Source organism: Festucalex cinctus, chromosome 2, assembly GCF_051991245.1.
Source record: "Festucalex cinctus isolate MCC-2025b chromosome 2, RoL_Fcin_1.0, whole genome shotgun sequence".
In the NCBI taxonomy this organism is placed as follows: domain Eukaryota; kingdom Metazoa; phylum Chordata; class Actinopteri; order Syngnathiformes; family Syngnathidae; genus Festucalex; species Festucalex cinctus.
In genome coordinates, this window is record NC_135412.1 from 39,190,541 (window position 1) to 39,206,654 (window position 16,114).

Consider the following 16,114-nt stretch of genomic DNA (forward strand, 5'->3'; position numbering starts at 1 on the left):
GTCTGCCTGGCAGACAACGGTCGGGAAAAAGCACACGAAGTTTGCCAGCTCATCAATTAGCTGCTGCACAAATGATCAATGTTGCCTTTTAGGGGAATGAATGTGTCTTGTTTCTTCCAGTTTAATGCGAATTTGTAACAACGAATAACAATGCGCGAATGCTGAGTCCGAGCTCAAGTGCAAAATAAAAAATGGCTTGAGGACACTGTGAAGTACAGAACGTCAATGCACCCTTAACTTATTATGTAGAGCAGTGACGGGCAATTTAAATGATGGAGGTAGGGGTTATTATATTTCCTAATACATTTCTCAGTGCATATATATATATATATATATATATATATATATATATATATATATATATATATATATATATATATATATATAAAAGATCCATTACAAAGGTTTTGAAGTCAACAACAAAATACTGTTTTGTTTGTTTACAGTGCAAATTATTCTTGCATAAAATTACCATTCAAGGATGACACAAAACTGCTGAACAGTAAACTACAAAAGCACAAGAACTCATTTTGCATGGCTTAAAAAAAATTATTTATTATCATTTAACCTACTACACGTGCAGTAGGTAGGCGAGACATGCAAAATCACATAGGCTACACCCAATTTAAAAAAAAATGGCTGGCACGTTGTCATTTGCCCACACTTCCTTGCAAAATTGCCCCAGATGTGTCAGATGGTGAGAGCATCTCTTGTGCACTGCTAATAAAACATTTAGCTACAAGTGAAGGCTTTTATTTGATAGCCAATATTCATAAAATATTAACAAGTGTGTAGCTGTCTCTGGTTCAAATGTATATGGATGCCCTGTACTGTACTGTCTTGGGCAACTATCTTTCTCATTTTTATTCATCACCATGGCAACGCAAAAAAGAAAAAGAAAAAAAAGAGAGAGACATTTGAATTATCACACGCCCTAGAATCCTAAATAATGCTTTACTTTTTTTTTTTCAATTGAGTCAGACAGCAATGAGTATTGCTACTGTTGTATCAATAGATTACCTACAACAGAGCTAGAAAATTAGCAACTATTTCGAATACACATTTAAAAACAAGACTTTATCATGGTTTTGCTCTCAGGCCTCTGTTTGTTTTCCAGCACCCAAGTGATTGGTGGGCGTTCCCTTCTTAATGACAGCACCTGTTCCTCATGGACAATCAATGGACTGGAAAGCCACTGCGCCACCACTGCCGATTGCCAGATTATTCATTCTTGCTCACTGCCGTGCTGCCAAGTGTCTAGTCTAGCGTTCTCATAGCCTGTTCATAGTTTTTTCACGCGTTTTGAATTATTACGTCGCCCTTTGCTGTACTTTGTAGTTGTTTGATTTTTAGCTTTGTGTTTTCTCACCTAGACCTGTAGTGGTATCTTTTCGTGTGCGTTTTTGCCACGTTATTCTAAGTTGAACTTTCTATTTCGTGTTGTATTATATGAGTTGTGATTCCTTGCCTTTTGTACGCAAGTGTTTTTTGTTAATGACTATTTCTCTCCTTGCCTTTTGCAAGTGTTTTCGGTTGAGTTGTTTTGTTCTGGTGGTCAGACCAGATTTTCGGTTGGTTTGTTTCCGCGTATCTCTGTGGAATAAATTCTTGATCCTCCTTTTCCTTGGTCTGTGTATTTTGGGATCCACTGTCGCCGGCTACCCCGGCCCCCTTAACATTTATGAAGAGAATCCTTCGGGGAATATAAATGCTGTAAACATCTACAGAGTAGGGATGTAACAATATCAGTACGATAATTATCAGCATATGAACCTCATGATACGATTATTACAACTATTGTTGGGAGGTTGGTGATGTAAAAAAAAAAAAAAAAAGCCCACGATAAAACTTAGAATATTGTAAAAAAAAAAAAAAAAAAAAAAGTTTATATTGAAGGGGAAAAAAGCACATTGTGTTTCTCTATATAAAGTTTTTATTTATTTTGATAAAATAAATACATTTTAGAATATCAAATGAAGTGCTGCAAAGGCTTAACTGGGGCTAAATTGTTTTTTGACAGGGCTATAGCACCCTCTAGCCTCGGCATAGCGCACTGCAGACATGATGAACCATTTTAGGTAATTCAATGAGGGGATGCAAGATAAACAGATTCAACCATCTAGTAAAATGTGCAATATTACCCATGTATAATGACCCAAATAAATAAATGGAGTATAATGCTACAGTATATGACTTTTTTTTTTTTTGTATCATTATCCCATCTCAGTAAGTTGTTTCCAGAAAGTTTTTTTTCCCAACTACTTACAGGCAATGCAGAGCATTATGTGATGTCATAAAAAAGCCATTGAGTACAATGTACATTAGAATATTTTACAAAAACACAACTACATACAATATTAGATGGAATAGATTTCAGCATCCATACCACACACAAAAACTGTCATACTTGGAACATTTTATTTACTAGCTTGTTAAAATTGCATTTACAGTGATAATTTTAGAAACAAAGATCCTTTGTACAGTTATTTTCAAGCAAGATAAAATTGCAAATATTGTATATATACAGTAAGAAACATTAGAATAATGTAAATACAATGTGTCGCCAATGACATGCGTGTTCATTCAACATGCTGCAGTCATGAGTAAATTGAAGCCAATAATGCACATGAATGATGAGCTCATGCTGCAATACAGGACCTGCTTGCTGCTCACCTGAGACCAAATTGGATGTGGTTTGGGTCTTAATTTCTCTCGAATAAATCGTCAGTGTAGACGAAACCTTCAGTCTAATGAATGCAGCATGTCAAGACTGCTGAAATGCTTTTAAAACCTTTTTCATAGCCAGGACAGCACTGATGGGTGAAATTACACTTGTCATAGACAAAGTGTAATTATAAAAAAAAAAAAAAAAAAAAAAAAAAAAAAAATAGACAAGACTATTATTTAGACATAAAAATTATCCAATTCAATATGTGGCATTATTTGTCCGCTTTAATTAAGACACAAGCTAACAATTGCGCTTGTCATTATAACAGCTTATATGTACAGAAAAGAAATGTTATGGTGATGATCCCTTTGTTTAGCGCCAGCAAACAACTCTTTACAGTACTTTTTTTTTTTTTTTTTGTGCTAACACTGTCACATGCCCTCATTGAGTCTTATTTTAATACCTACAGTCTTATGACCATTCAAAATGTTAAAACAAACATCAGTATCAGAAGGTATTCCTTCAGGTAGTACACTTTAATGAATATATTAATAATTTACCAATGATTATATATCGCTATCCATTGACTGGACAAAACATTGTGTAATTTTTGTTTTGAATCTGGTCACTTTCCATCCCTTATACTCCCTGAATATGAAAATAGACCTCCTGTCAAAAGCTCACATAAATAGATGACAATAAACAAGCAGTGATGGCAGGTCATTGGTCCTTTAAATACTGTTCGATATGACAGCTGGAATGCTAGTAGATTTTTTTTTTTTTCAAACCTGGTGTGGTATAAGTAAAGGATTCAAAGAAACCCCCTTTCAGACACAATAAATAACTATCCTTCATATAGTGCCGCAATACAGTACTCACACTAAGCCTACAGTAATTGCACAGTAACCACATGCACTGGGTTTGATCCGCCCCAAAAATCCCTACTGGTACTTTCCGTCCCTTGCCATGACTTTCTGCTTCTAACCTGCCAGCAATCAAACATGAATACTGTTCAGTCGGGGTCCAAATATTGAACCCTGTGGAACGCCAATCTTAATAACAACACAGACAGTCCTCTGGAATTGCAGTCCCAGGCAAAAATGGACAACCTATGATTTTCGGATGGGAGCTACTGCTAGTTTGGTTAAGCCAGTTATTGTGAGATCTGCGCAGACAGTTCATGCGGATACTGTATGGGGCTGCTTTCCAATAGAACTCCCCATCATGAGTCTTGGAACTTCAGCTCGCATTGGTTTCAAAAGGTGAAGCCAGATATTATTGAGCTCGTCAGACAAGTTAAGAGAATCCATGGCAACAAAGCACTGTAGGGAAGAGGTTCAGTCCAGGAGCGGTGTCCTTTCAATGGAAAAGTGGGGAGACACCTGATCGCTTCATGTCCGCCCATGCCCGCATTTGCAAGTTCTGAGTTATAGGTTTTTCTCTTCTTTTTAGAGTTCTCCATCTGAGGGTGGCAAACATAGCTTGAAGAGTCTGTTAAAAGGACAAAACACAGGATTAGGCAAGTCCGCCGAAACAAAGGCCATACATTGAGGAATGCGTTGATGCCGTACCTCGGTGCTGACGGCGGCATCTGGTCCATCACCTTGAGGTTTTTAGCAGAGAGCTCAACTCTGGCCCCCTGGTGGCAAGAAAGACAAAACATGAGCATTAAGTGCCACACACGGGTGGAAATGTCTTTACAACCCTAAAACAAAATGCCATATTTTCATTAATTTACTGCGCAGTAAATTGTTGATATCAGGGGCAAGGCATTTATTTTTAGCAAAAAAAAAAAAAAAAGTAGGACCATTGCAACTATTCCTATGTTAACATCTCACGGTCACCTCATTATAGCAATCTGAGATACCATGTGGCCAGTGTACAATCGAGCAATCAACTGGACAGCACATGTTTTGAGGCATTGCTATGGTATGGTACTTTATTTTGACACACAATAGCAATGGTATTGCAAGACTGAGGAAGAAAATTCATGGTAATGTTAAAAAAAAATAAATCAAAATAACTGACATAAAGATCAAATGGATACTGTGAACACCTGTTTTTTTTTTTCTGTGGAATCTATCTTGACTAACCATGTATTTTTATGCTTTTTCTGTAATGCTATAAAATGCAATAAGAGGGCCCCAAAGCCCTGGCTAATAGGAATGGAGTAATTCGTGTCAATACAGCTTTATAAATAAAGTTGAGTTGAGTTGTTTGTTTACCCCGCATATCGTCACTGCTATGTGAAAAACACGTCTATTTATTTATTTATTTATTTATTTATTTAATGTTTTTTGTGATGAAACTGAATGAAGACATTTCAAAAACATGAAAAAATGTAAAAAAAAAAAAAAAAGAAAAAGAAAAATGACAAATGTTTTTCACATAATAACGATATGCATGTTTTTGATCTGCTGACTGGCTATCAAAAAGCCGTAACTAACTGGTGTATTATTTTCCAACTCAAATAACCTATGAGCTATTTATTTTTCAAGGATAATGTAAGATAAGTTGTAAATGACGTGAAAGTGTTTGGAATCATAATTTGTGGAGTGAAGAATTTGTGAAATTTGCCTTCCATAAATCCATGTTGATTTCCAAAATTGTATGATTGATATTGCAATCCAAAGGTTACCTGTTTGCGCATGATGTCCATGGTCTGCATGATGCATCGCGGCATGAGGCCGTGGTTCCTCGCCAGGATCATTGCCTGTTCCAGTGTCACACTTAGGGTACTTCTGCAAAGACCACAGGGAAATAAATGTGAGGATTCCTGTAAATTAAGCGCGCCCGTTCACACGTCACATATGTGCGCTATCAAGGCTGACCTTTGCATGCCCGTGGCACACATGGTGATGTGACAGGCTCCAAGGCGATTGCACAGCTCGGAGGACACGCATAGCACGCTGACACCTGAAGGGTGGCCATGGGCACCGGGGCGCACGTTGACGTAGGACTGCATCAGTCGACAAAGGTCGTCCAAGGTGTTGAGGGGTCGTAGCAGCTGTGAGAGATGGAAGAGAGGGTCAACTCCTGGCAGGCAGGCAGTACTATCCCATGTCAATAATGTTTGGAATAGTGCCAGGAGATGTCGTTGTTGATTTATCTGATTTGTATTAAGACATCGAGCGAGATTGTCAGAGGCCAGGAAATTTCAGACGTGCACCTACACATGGAGTGCATTGACCAACAGTATTTGTTTATATAAATATGAAATCTAGCAAATTGTGAGACTGGAGGTTAGGCCGACAACAGTGATATGTAAAAAAACAAGTTAACCAAGTTAATTAAAACATTTGACCAGAGAATCCAATGTATGTATATACAATGTATGTATATACAGAAATAGAAACCCCTCCAAATCGATTAATTAACTCATTCAATCCCAGCCATTTCCATAGAAGCAATCCCCTTTACTCCCGGTTGTTTTACTGGATTTTGACTGATTTTGCAAGGCCCACGGAATATTGTGTTCTGTTGCTATAAAAACATGGAACCTACCAAAAGAAAGATTAAAGTATTTTCTTTCATCAGAAAAACAGTATATTTGTATCTGTTTCCATTTGGCAGCAATTAGCATTACAATATAGCTAAGTTTCATCATTATTCACAAATCTATTTATAATTGTGAGTAATTGAGCTTTTTTTTCCCCAACATGTCCCTGGTTGATCTCCTCTACTCTGCTGCCATCTGCAGGCCATTTGTGTAATAACTACCATTTTTTCAACCGTTCTTTGCAGTTAAACGGCTGCATCAAAGCCTTCTGTATGCTCTAGCATTAAAAAAAAAAAAAAAAAAAACAGTGTAAATACGTCTTTGGGACACTTAAAACATTTAAAATAGAACATATATATACGTTTTGGGGAACAAATTAGTTAATCAGCCAATGGTTCACAATTTAAATTCAATCACAACTCTAGAAGAGGATGCTACAGGCTAGCAGTATGTACTAAAGTATTTCAATATAATAGCTGGAAATTCTATGCGCTATGGTCAGTCTGTCTAATCTAATCAGTGCTGATGTAAACAATAAATGGAGGTGATAGAGGATGCTAAAGTGTTGTTAGTTGGAGTTAATGGAGGGTTCTTGACAAGCTAATGGGGTTCCAATGAAGGAACAGGACACCACTTCATCTTACTTTTGCAATGCTCGGTCGAAGATCTCTAACTTCAAGGCCCAGTATCTGTGCTTGCATTTAATATATTCAGTCACAACATTGCATGCAGCTGGACTTAGGTTGCAGTAATAGCATACTTGATATTGAAAAACAGCAAAAGCAATTAAAAGGAAAAATATACAATACTGATAAGTGAATATTTACCTGATCAATCTTCATAGCTGTTGTGTTGGAGTCTGTGGGGAGATTTGACTTCTCCAAATAGAAGGCCCTAATGTGACAGCAAATGCTCTTGTCAGCTTCTCAGTTTTTTGTTTCTTTTTTAAATTTAAAGCATACAAATTGAGTCTATGGAATACACCACATTGGAATTATAATATTAAAAGACAAACAAGCAGATATCAATCTAACCATTTTCTATATTGCTTATACTATTATTTAAATTCTAGCTTCTCATCTCTGCCAGCCATATGTTTTGTTGTGGAATGCTTTGATGCTGGATCTTGGAATTCCCAGCACTGTCGAATGCACCGTCATTGTATAAGACACTTTACAACTTAAGGGGAAGGCTGGGAGCAATACCAGAAAAGTTGCTTGAGTTAAGTATCATAACGGAGTGCATCCTGAGTACCTGAGTTTGCGATAGTAGGTCTTGGCCTTCTCTAAGGAGACAGCATTGGTGCGCTGCTGGAACTCCTCCATGGCGAGGTAATCCTGCTGGGACACTCCCTCTGCGCGCTCCAGCGCTGGAAAATAAGGCAGGGAAGAGTCAGATTTGCAGAGGTCATTTTTTTAGCATATGGGGAGTGACAGAGGATTTCAATTCCCTTCCATAATCAAACACGAAGCCCTTTGTTCATCTATACATCCAACAACACATTTCACATTATTTCATTTCATTTCATTTCATACTGAAACACATTTTTATGATGCTTGTCGAAATACTTTGCATGTTTCTTATGTGTGCCATTTATTTTTGTGTGTGTTGTTTCTTTAGATTTTAAAAACTGCGGAAAAAGTCATCTCATTCCGCTGCATCTTTACCATAAAGTGGAAGCATTTTTTTTGTTCGTTTTTTGGCAATATGTATACATGGCATTCTTATTAATATTGCATATGTGTAATATGAATTAAGCAGATTTTTCCACCTGTTTTTATCCATCCCATTTTGCCTTGCACAGTCATTTGCTGTCGACTGAAAATGACATGACCGCTGCTCAGGACTCAGGTAATGACCAATCACGGCTCAACTTTCAAATGTCACATGACAAAAGTCACAAACAGGTGAGCCATGACTGGATGTTACCCGAGTCCTCAAGCAATTGAGATGTCATTTTCAGTTCACAGCAAGTGGGAAAATGGCCGCTCCGGTAGATGGATAAAAATGGGTGGATTTTGTTTCTTAATTCATATTCCACACATTAAACATTAAATATTAATCATAATAGCGTATTCAACAAAGGGGCATGACATAATAATGTAAAGAAAATTTGGGGATTAATTAATTTCCCATTTAACACTATACAGCATGGATGAAACTAAAACAAATTTCCAAAACATAATATCCACTAATTTGCTTTTTTTTTTCTTTTTTTTTTTTTTTTAAAGTATATGTTGTTTTACAATAAAGCCACAATTCAAACAAAAATGCATGATTTATGAAAACTGCACTATAAAGTGAATTCTGGTAATGAGTCGCCTCAATCCAGATGCTTTAATTATTTTATTTTTGTCTATTTCATCACCTATGTAAGAAGTTACGAGTACAAATCAGGAGACAAGATGCACGTTCTTCGCATCTGCAGCAAAGACTGTTGTCCAGTAGGGGGCGATGTACGTCCTCCTATTCTCTCATAGCTGAGCATTGTGCTGTAAGTAAGTAGCAATCACACATATGAACAACATATGAGCTCTTTCGTTGGATAAGTGTTCCAAATAGCAATTGTCTTTGGAAAATTAATGAGTTTTTGGCACTTAGCTCAATGATGTATGAGGCGAAGTATTCGCTCACACTGAGCTGGCCTGATACGGGCGCAGTACAGAGCAGTTTTGAAGCGAAGAGGGAAAGTGAAGGTGGCTAAGCAAATGCAATAAAAGCACTTAAATGTGTAATAAGATCAGCTGAGCGCCACAGTGATGTATGAAGTCAGAGTTGAAAATTTTACAGTTTGAATTTTAATCGACGCTTCCTGAACACCACTGTGTGAAATATAAATTGATGAAGCAATCAGAACGGTATGCTCATGGGTGAGTCTGTCTGGGCAGGTGTTGTTTAATTTAAGCCTCAGTTGGAGTATTTGTGTATAAAAGATTTGGCAACTGCAAACTAAACATACTTAGCTACACAGGACTACAATATATGCAGAATGGCCGTTATTTGACTGAGATAACAGATTTTTGCCTCTGCTTACCTCTGGTGAAAAGAATGGTGTGAAGTTTGAGGCTGCCTCCGTTTTGCAGCCGACTGGGCAGCTCATTGAAGTGCCAGCTATCCAGGTAGAGCGTCACCTTCAGGGCCTGTCGGCTCCCCTCCACCTGGTAGCACACGGGTGAGTCTGCAACACACACGAAGAGACATGCAGAGCCATTATTAAGACATGCATTAAACAATCATTATAACTAACATTGAGTCTACTCTGTAAATATCAGAACTGGACATACTGTGGATTCAAACAAACTTATGCATAGCCTTTTACAAAAAAAGTATCATTTGTTGAATTTGGAAGAGGAGGCTTTTGGACCACGTTGAGATCTCAAATCTGGTTAAAATTCCCAAATAATTAACATCAAACAGAATTGTTTTGTTTTAGCTCAACCGCATTTGACACTAATTCCAAAAATTCTAGACACCGTTGTCTGGGCCAACTTGGATACAAAATAGCATTCATCAGCCAACCGTTTGTGGTTTACGACGTTCATCCATCGATTTTCAACAGTACTTCTCCTGTTCAGGATCGTGACATGTTGGAGCCTATCCCAGCTAACTTCAGGCGAAAGGTGGATTGCAACCTCAAGTAGTCACCAGTTAGTCACATATGGAGAAGAACAACCATTCACACTCACTCAGGTTCACACCATCAGTAGGAACTGAAACAATGATGCCTGCACACAAGTCAGGTCAGTGTACTACTACAACACAATGTATCACTGAATAGGGGAAATCTTAAAGAATCCGATATTGATATGGTATTTAATATATTTTTTGATTTCATTAGATGACACTCATGGTTTAAAGATGCAGTCAAAATGTCAATTCCCAATGCACTAGCCTTTATCTTTAACCCTTAAGGCCTAAAGTGCCTGACAAAACATGCCTCTAAAACCTATGGGTAGGTTTTCCTGGATATTAAACAATATTAACAATAAATAAATAAAAAATCGGCAACAATATTCAGCACTATTTTACACATTACATGCCTTTTTTAAATTACTAAAATCAAGCAAATCCTTAGAACATCATATTCTATTTTTTTTCCACTTGAGAACAATGTTACAGTTATACTGGCGGGTAAAACAAAGAATATAGTCCGGCCCTTCTCCACAAATCATCTAAGATTCCCCTGATTTTATTACACTTCTATCTTTTGGCATCTGTGAAAGCAGTAATGGGATTTTTACAATTGTGACATAGCACTCAGAAAAATGAAATGATGACATTTACAGAGTCCCCTCTCAGGTCAGCATGTTTCCTTAAAAAGCCTTCAAGCTGTAAGCCTGTGAAATTGGCTGAAAGGCTTCCGGCAGAGAATGTGGTGATTGCACACTACACAATGCAATTTCAAAATAAATACATAAATAAATAAAGTGTTTACGTCACACACCAAGCATAACAAGGTGTTAAAAAAGTAATCACAAAAAAGGCTTTAAATATAGAAATGCTCCATTTGGGCTATTACTGCGTGTATTTTTTATTTTTTTAAGATGGCCACAACAACAACTGCACAGCTTTTGAACATTATTTTTTTGGAAAATCCTATTTTGCTCATAATTCTCACACTTCCGACAGAATGGAGCAAACAGCTATTCTAAGTATTCATTCTCATCCGGACAAAATGGTCAAAGTGGCCATATGCACACATAATGAAACTTTATTCCAATTCAGTAAAACCATCCAGCTGCTCATCACCAGCAGTCTGGTCTGACTGAATACGTCTTTGTAGCTTACTTGCAACTAGACATTCATCCTCCAGTTGCCTGAAGAACACTGTGACTTTGTCCAGGTCTGACAGAGCCGCCTTGGTGTCTTCGAGCATGGTCCGCTCTTCTTTCTGCAAGGGCGAGGAAGGGGCAGGTTGAGAAAATGCAACAGCACACAGTTTTCATACATTATATGCACAAAAGTATTCAAACAAACCTCTTCATCAATTGACAATTCCTGTCCCAATTACTTAGTTTGTATTGCGTTACACTGATAAAGCAAGTATATGCTTTGGAGAATTATTTCGAATTATTTCAAACATTTACATTATATACACAGACTAAAATGCTCCATATTTTGTTGACTCCTACAGCCTAGATAAGAGCATTTTGGTTGACCTCCAATTTGGAGATGGACATTAGATACTTGAGCATTGGAAAATGTATGTTGATTTCCCACACTTGTGCTCACCACATGCGGCGCTAGCGTGGATTGAAAGTGCAGCAGCACGCCAATGGCGGATATTTGCTCCAGCCATTTGCGGCTGGTTTCTTTGCTGTCCTCCTGGTACTCGCCGGCGTTGTTGAAGCGACATCGCAACGCGGCCAGCAGCTGCTCGGCCAGCGTGCACACGGCAGCCGTGGCGGCCTGGCAAAAGATGACATCACGCCGAAGTTGCAGGGCGGTGTCTGGTGAAAGAAAGATGGAAATCCTGATTGAAAAGAGCGAATGAGGGAGGTAAGATAAGTACATTTCATACTTGTTACAGAGAGGACTTATATGGTTAAAATGCAGACTCACAAACACTTTAAACAGGACAATAAAATGACACCAGATCCACCAGTGATGCCTCAAAACCATCAATCCAACAGATACAGAATTGTCTACAACCATACACTAACCACAATATTAGGCACATTTGCACAATCTAGATTTTAGATTCAGTACTAGAGCTGCTTTCAAAAGCCTACCAATAATAATTAGGGATGTAACGATATCCAAACATCACAATACGATATTATCACGATATGAAGGTCACGATACGATAATTATCACGATATTGTGGGGGCAGTAGTGATATTTAAAAAACGTCACAATATTGTAAAAAAAAGAGCTCATACAAACAAAAAAAAACGCACAATATTGTGCTTTTGTACATAACAGCAATGCATATAAACCACCTACAATCTCTAATAACAACAGTGAGGCTCTTGCTTGCTAATGCAAGCACACATTGATCGCTTCACAAGCAAACTAGATTCCCCTTCATCTGAAAATTAGCATAGATTTTAAACATAGAAGGCCAAAACATCCCTAATGAAAATTAAATTGCACTAATAAACTAGCCACTAGAGGGTGCTAGAACTGCACAAATGGAAATCAACCTGACTTTTTATAACAGATGTGTTCCTTTTAAATATTGTGAACATGACGACGACGATATTGTGGCAGTTTTAATATCACGATATCACGATATTGCCCTTATCGTGACATCCCTAATAATAATGCAGTGTTGTTGTTTTTTTGTTTGTTTGTTTGTTTTTTTATTCACACTGTCAGGAAGTAATTTAACAACGTTTATTATAAGAGTTGTTTCTAATGAGAGAGTCAAAATATGAGAAACTCTCACACGGTTGTGGGTTCTTAATTTTTATTGGACTTCACATTAAAAACAATGATGTGTTGCACTACCTGTGCATTTAAGCAGGGCCAGGAGAAGCTGGTTCTTTCCATCTGCAAAAAGTAGGCACAGTATAAAATTACATATTGTAAATATGAACGCATACTGAATAGTCATGCTGTCATATAATATGTGCGTGAGTGTGTATTGAACAAACCATCCACAAATCTCTGCAGACTCTCCACCAGAGTTTTAATAGAGTTGGGAAGGTTCCAAGGGTCCTCCTGGATGTTCTTGTGGATGACGTAACGACAGCGAACCGTCCAGTCTTCTGTCTGGCGAAACTCTGTCCAGATAAAACAGAAATATGGGAGTATATCTGCAGCTCCGGACACTATTAAGAACACAGTCTCACACATACACGTAAAATAACTAAAACTAATACAAAACTAACAGAGGTGCCCTGAAAACTAATTAAAACTAACTAAATTAAAATAAAATAAAATAAAATAAAATAAAATAAAATAAAATAAAATAAAATAAAATAAAATAAAATAAAATAAAATAAAATAAAATAAAAACTAACTATAATGAAAATTCCAAAACTATAACAACCCTGCTACACTAAGCAAATATGAACCTGGTTGGCTGTGGTCAGAGTAAAAGTGCTTGGTCTCCTCACAGGCCTTAGTCATGACATTTCCTTTGAGGAGGCAGTTGATGGAGTCAACCTGTGTACAAAACACACACACACACACCCACACAAAACAAGATTAAAGTCACACTCTGGCAGGAATCCAAACAAGCAAGTGCAGGCAGTCAAAAGAAAGTGACTAATCAACTGGACCATTTGCATAGATCCACTCTTTACCTGTACAGTACACCACTCAGATAAGTACCCAAGAGAACGGGTGCCAAATATACAAGTACGATATGAAGTTATTTTGGTACCTTCTACAACTTCCACATAACAAAAGTAAAAACCAGGGCATGAACGTCTCGTCTTACGGAGTATTTTCAGGTGGATTAGATGAAAAATAACCATCACTCTAGACACTTTAATTAATCCCTGGTAACCAGTATTTGAAAAACAGCCAATTAACTTGTTTGCATTGTAGACTGTGGTCATTCTCAAAGATTTGACCCCAAGTACCACTTGGGGGGTGGACTCTCCTTGTACCCTTGAATGGCCAACATTAAAATGTACTTGATTGAAAAAGTAACAGGTTGCATGCATAGCTACAAACTTCATTCAAATGTTTGAAAGTACTACAATTTTTTTTTATTATTATTTTATTTGTATCCACTGACCCCAATAAACCCCACCCCCAAAATAGCACGAGAGAGAGCCCAGTCACGTACCATCAGTGGTGCTCATACCAAACTTTGAGAATCACCTGAGTAGTGCACTGAACTTTGGCACAACTACTGTAACTACTCTCTCACACTTACATCGCGTACATTTCTTCAAAGGCAAACGTACCTGGTTGAAAAGGTGCTCAAGACAGCCGTGCAGCTTGTCCTGCTTGTCTGAGGGGATCCTCATGTCACAAGGCAGCTCATCCCCTTGCAAGCACAACACATTCTGTATATAGTGAATTCACCCCCAACATTAATATATATTTAATTAGGCATTGTGCAAGTACTTGTCTCATGCTTGGTTAGATTTAGCTCCTGTGATGGGGGAACCATGGAGCAAACTTGCTCTACTTTTAATGAAGGATACTTTTTTTTTTCTTTTTTTAAATGATCATATTTCTTTAAAATGAGCCATATGTACACTACGATATAGTATGTAGATCTGTCAATGTCATGATCATAAATTTTTGAAATAACATTTTTTTTTTTATATATTTGCACAGAGAATGAATGCACCCAAGGGCATAAATATTTGTTTGTGCAAATAAGTTCTTTGTGTCAATGTTAGTAGTTAGATGCAGTGACACATTTTTCCTTGTGTTGGCTCACACTTTTGGCTCAGGACGTTATGCTCCAATGTGGAGAGAAGCCAGGCAAATATTAAATAAAAAAAAAAGGACTGGAAGTGTGTGAGTGCAGATTAAAACAAACAAACAAACAAAGTGTGTCACCAGACAACAAAATAAAAAGCTCCCCTCCATTTTCTCTTGAGATTTTGGTTACCTGATCCCATTTCGTCACTCCCCAGGTAAGAGCTGTTACTCCTCACGCTTGTGTAGGACAGGACAGAATCTCGGTTGCTGTTGCATTCACTGACGTAAAGGCACATAAAAAAACACCAACACAGTTAAATGCGACATTTAGCTAAGGGCGTCATTCCACTCTGCAACCACAGAGGAGGTCTGCTAAGCCTTATCTTGTAATTACCGTCACGTTAAGTTTCTGATAGTAAATACCTTTTTTTGTGATTTCCAGTAAATGTAATGAAATGTTTCTAACTGAAGTAACAACAAAAGGGTCTTTCAATAAAGCATAGCAGCATAAGATGGTATTACTTACACATGGAAAACAGAGTTACACTAGATTACAGTAACTGTACAGACCTTTATGGATGTTTGGTATTTAAAGGCATATGTTGACATGATTCAACAGAAACTCCAGGAGCATACGGATGATTTCGGTGTCTTAAATTATACAGCAACTTGAATTGTGTGCACTTGATTGGCTCAGAGTGCGGAATGATGGATGGCCAAGTAGTGAGCTTACTGTGCAACCACACGACAACACTACCTTTGTCTTCTTCCTGGATGGCACAGTAGGGGAGCTGTGGCTAGTTATCACCTGCCCGACTGTTTTGTGCGCCTTAATGTGTGCGTGTGGGTCTTCTTGGTGGGGGTGGGCAGGATGGCAGCAATTAAGCGGACGGTGTTAACATAGCAATCTGTCGCCGGTTTGGCTCACGTTCACCATTTGCTTTTCATTCACTGGCAGACTCATACAAGCGAGCAATGATGTGCCCATTCTAATAAGTGCATTTGTGTTTGCTGCAGCGAATATATTATCATGTATTTCATTATTAACGCCAATTTAATTTTTTTTAATTTTTTTTTTTTACTTTTATAGTCACATTTTATTGTCAGTGCACGTCACAGGTACAAGGCAAGGACAAGGATTGCATCGAAAAGCTTGGGTAATAGAATGAAATATTCACAAGGTGATATAATGCTATAAGAGTACAAATATTGACAGTATAGTCAGATAAGTATCACTAAATAGAGATACAAGTCACAGTGAAAGTCAATACTATACTGGATGGCTGTGTATTTGAGTAATTCCAGTAGCAGACAGCAGACAACACTGTCATAACAATCTCTGTACAATGACTTAAAACAACATGCATGCCAGCCCACGAGGTGATGATGATGTCACTCCAGTTGCACTCAAAGCCTGGATCATTTTAAGAGAAAGTGAAAATAAGTCGCAGGAGACCAATAAAAACAAAACTGATGAAGAAGAAGCCTCAAATTCTCAACTCAGAAGAATCAGGATTCACATAAGAGATTTACAATCTACTGCATAGCTTTTGCAACAGAAGCCACTCAATCATATCTGCACACAATTAATGCAGTCACATTTATTATCACCT

The 16,114-nt window shown here is 37.7% G+C and overlaps 1 protein-coding gene across 3 annotated transcripts in view; it reads right to left on the reverse strand.

Annotated features, from left to right (window-relative positions):
* Positions 1 to 2,399: 2,399 nt before the first annotated feature.
* prex1 (phosphatidylinositol-3,4,5-trisphosphate-dependent Rac exchange factor 1) overlaps positions 2,400 to 16,114 on the reverse strand; it is a 101,836-nt gene continuing 88,121 nt past the window's right edge. The window contains exons 27-41 of one of the 3 annotated variants that reach the window (XM_077515040.1): positions 14,692 to 14,780; positions 14,033 to 14,115; positions 13,190 to 13,280; positions 12,767 to 12,895; positions 12,621 to 12,662; positions 11,400 to 11,617; positions 10,956 to 11,058; positions 9,202 to 9,345; positions 7,422 to 7,536; positions 6,995 to 7,061; positions 6,812 to 6,856; positions 5,500 to 5,675; positions 5,307 to 5,409; positions 4,240 to 4,307; positions 2,400 to 4,159 (exon numbers count right to left, since the gene is read on the reverse strand). In XM_077515040.1, coding sequence (XP_077371166.1) covers positions 4,117 to 4,159; positions 4,240 to 4,307; positions 5,307 to 5,409; positions 5,500 to 5,675; positions 6,812 to 6,856; positions 6,995 to 7,061; positions 7,422 to 7,536; positions 9,202 to 9,345; positions 10,956 to 11,058; positions 11,400 to 11,617; positions 12,621 to 12,662; positions 12,767 to 12,895; positions 13,190 to 13,280; positions 14,033 to 14,115; positions 14,692 to 14,780 — 1,516 coding nt within the window. In that variant the 3' untranslated portion in view covers positions 2,400 to 4,116. Of the gene's footprint in view, positions 4,160 to 4,239; positions 4,308 to 5,306; positions 5,410 to 5,499; positions 5,676 to 6,811; positions 6,862 to 6,994; positions 7,062 to 7,421; positions 7,537 to 9,201; positions 9,346 to 10,955; positions 11,059 to 11,399; positions 11,618 to 12,620; positions 12,663 to 12,766; positions 12,896 to 13,189; positions 13,281 to 14,032; positions 14,116 to 14,691; positions 14,781 to 16,114 lie in introns of those variants that run through there. The other 2 variants (XM_077515041.1, XR_013282566.1) reach the window with 2 other exon arrangements.